This window comes from Monopterus albus, unplaced genomic scaffold (assembly GCF_001952655.1).
Source record: "Monopterus albus unplaced genomic scaffold, M_albus_1.0 scaffold228.1, whole genome shotgun sequence".
Taxonomy (NCBI): Eukaryota; Metazoa; Chordata; class Actinopteri; order Synbranchiformes; family Synbranchidae; genus Monopterus; species Monopterus albus.
The window spans coordinates 5,884-8,530 of NW_018128108.1; the positions used below are offsets into that span (position 1 = coordinate 5,884).

A 2,647-nucleotide genomic window follows, 5' to 3' on the forward strand; every position below is an offset into this window, starting at 1 on the left:
TTTTTTTTAACTTTTTTTTTACACCTCACAGAAGACCAGTAATTAACCACATCTTTGTTAGATTCAAAGTCCATTTCCTTAAACCGTTAGAGCAGAAAGAGGTTTTTGTTCCCTCCTCTGTAATGATTTTCCCCTTTATGATTTTTTAAATCTCTCACTTTCTGATTCTAAATGCTTGATGCTTTAGATTTCTAGCATGGATCAAAAATGATTTGTTGTTTTGTGATTTACAGCCACCAGAGGTTGAATAAATAAATTGTGTCGTGATCGGTGTTGGTCCCAGCTGTTTTTAAAACTGCATTAACGGTTTTAAGATGAAAATACTTAAAATGGTCAGCATTAAGACAAGAAAGCCTTGCTTGTTGATTTGCAGCTTACTTATTAGGATCTGTGACTTGACTTGGCCCCCAGGACCTGAGACTGGACTACTAGCTTTGAGACTCTTACTTGAAGTGACTCAAAGTCAGATTTAATACCCAGACGAATGTCAAACTGTTCTGTCACATCCTTGTTATGTAATGATGACATACTTCAAATTGTACATGATGTAATATTTCGATACATGTATAAGTTGATTTTTTTTTTTTTTTTTATTTTTTTTTTTTTTTTTTTGGTTTTTTTTTTTTGCAATCGACAATCAACAGATTTCCCGTCCCCCAACGCTGTCACTCATGACCTGTCAGGTCCGCTCGGCGCAACCTGCCTCTCTTCCGCCTTTCTCTCTTCTTAAGGGATCGGCGCCTCAGCTGTTTCGCATCCTGCAATTAGTGACTCGTGGGTAGCCACACACAGCTGGGGCGCATTACAGTGACCAGTGTCCTTCCTTATTTAAACCTCTGGCGGACGCTCTGTTGTGGTGGGAGTATTACCTTCTATATTCCGTAACAGGCCTATGTTCGTGGTATGTTCGTGGTATGTTCGTGGTATGTTCGTGGTATGTTCGTGGTATGTTCGTGGTATGTTCGTGGTATGTTCGTGGTATGTTCGTGGTATGTTCGTGGTATGTTCGTGGTATGTTCGTGGTATGTTCGTGGTATGTTCGTGGTATGTTCGTGGTATGTTCGTGGTATGTTCGTGGTATGTTCGTGGTATGTTCGTGGTATGTTCGTGGTATGTTCGTGGTATGTTCGTGGTATGTTCGTCTTTCGCCAAAACTCCTGGTTAGTCGTCTATTCCCCTATCTGTCCTGATCCTCCTCCTCTCCTGGTTCCTACCGTTAGTCTGCTCTACTCACCTGTTCGTCCTGGTCTCCTCCACCATCTCTGCCCTACTTTGTTCACACAATTTGTAAAAAACAAATGTGCAAGTTATAGGTCTGTGTTTATAATATTATGAATGAAATGTGCATTATTTAGAAGAAAGTCTAGGTGTCCCTGACTTAGTTTAGCCACTACTGCTGAGTTTGTTTTACTTAAGTAGAAAAACTGTCACAGGTACAACTTCTACTTTCAAAATATTACTTAAGTAAAAGGACTAAAATATTGCCGTCAAAATGTAGGCTATTTTAAGTAGCAATATATGCAGAATGCCACATTTCACTATATATTATATTATTGGATTCTTAATACTGATGCGTTATTGTGCACATCACAATTAATGCGGCAGCTGGTAAAGGTGAAGCTTATTTTAACCACATTACAGCCTACTTATCTGCAGTAGCCTAGTAGTGTGTAGCTTCTAAATTTCCCACCAAGGATCAATAAAGTCTTGTCAAGTTTCAAAGATTACCTAAAACTGTATAACTGGGCTGCTATAGTGGTACAGGATTTTTTAAAAATCCATTATAAACCCAAACTCTACACCTTAATGACTGCTCCTCCTCAGGAAGACAAGGTTTGTTACTGTTTTTTTTTACTATTTTACATTCAACATGACAAAATAAACTGTTCTCATTGTACAAATTAATTTTAAAAGCCTAGTGATTATTGTCAGGCACAGTCTGGCTTCACAAAACAAAATCTCTCAAGTCTTTTCAAAACTCGTTTTCCCTCTCTGTTCATAGGCTTAGCTGTGGGGACTTTTTCCAAACAGAAGCAGGTCACCACTTGTTCAGATGTCCTGTTTTGCAAGGTTTAGTTCACTAAAGTATCTATATGGAAATTTGAACAGGCAAAAAGCACACCCAGAACCATTAAACAGAAGTTGTATGTTTGAGGTCCTTTGGTGTGTCTGTGGGGCACTCCTGACTTTTTATGATACTGTGGTGGCATCTGCGTTTTGTTTATGCTGTTGTGGGTTGGGCAGGAGGTAGCATGGTCTTAACTCAACAAGCTTGTTAAGAGAGCTGGTTCTGTCCTGGACTGCTCTCTGGATTCCATTGAGGAGGTGGTGGACAGAAGGATGCTGGTAAAACTAACATCCATCATGCATGACCCCTCCCATCCCCTGTACCACACAGTGGTGGCTCTGAACAGTTCTTTCAGCACAAGACTGCTACGTCCCCAGTGCAAGAAGAAGCGTTACCATAGGTCATTCCTCCCCACAGCTATCAGACTGTACAACACATCACTGCAGTGATAAGCTAGGTGAAATCATGAGGGACTATGTAATAGTCAACTGAGGTGCAATACTCTAATCCTGGGGTAAAATGCATGGTTAATACGCACATATGTAAAATCGTGCCCTTGATTTCTCTCGAATACTTTAT

The 2,647-nt window shown here is 40.0% G+C and overlaps 1 protein-coding gene across 1 annotated transcript in view; it reads right to left on the bottom strand.

The window, feature by feature from the left end:
- LOC109971558 (transient receptor potential cation channel subfamily M member 7-like) overlaps nucleotides 1-528 on the bottom strand; it is a 6,332-nt gene extending 5,804 nt beyond the window's left edge. Inside the window, exon 1 of the mRNA XM_020619896.1 lies at nucleotides 448-528. Within this exon, the coding sequence (XP_020475552.1) occupies nucleotides 448-528 (81 nt within the window). The remainder of the gene's footprint in view (nucleotides 1-447) is intronic.
- Nucleotides 529-2,647: the final 2,119 nt, after the last annotated feature.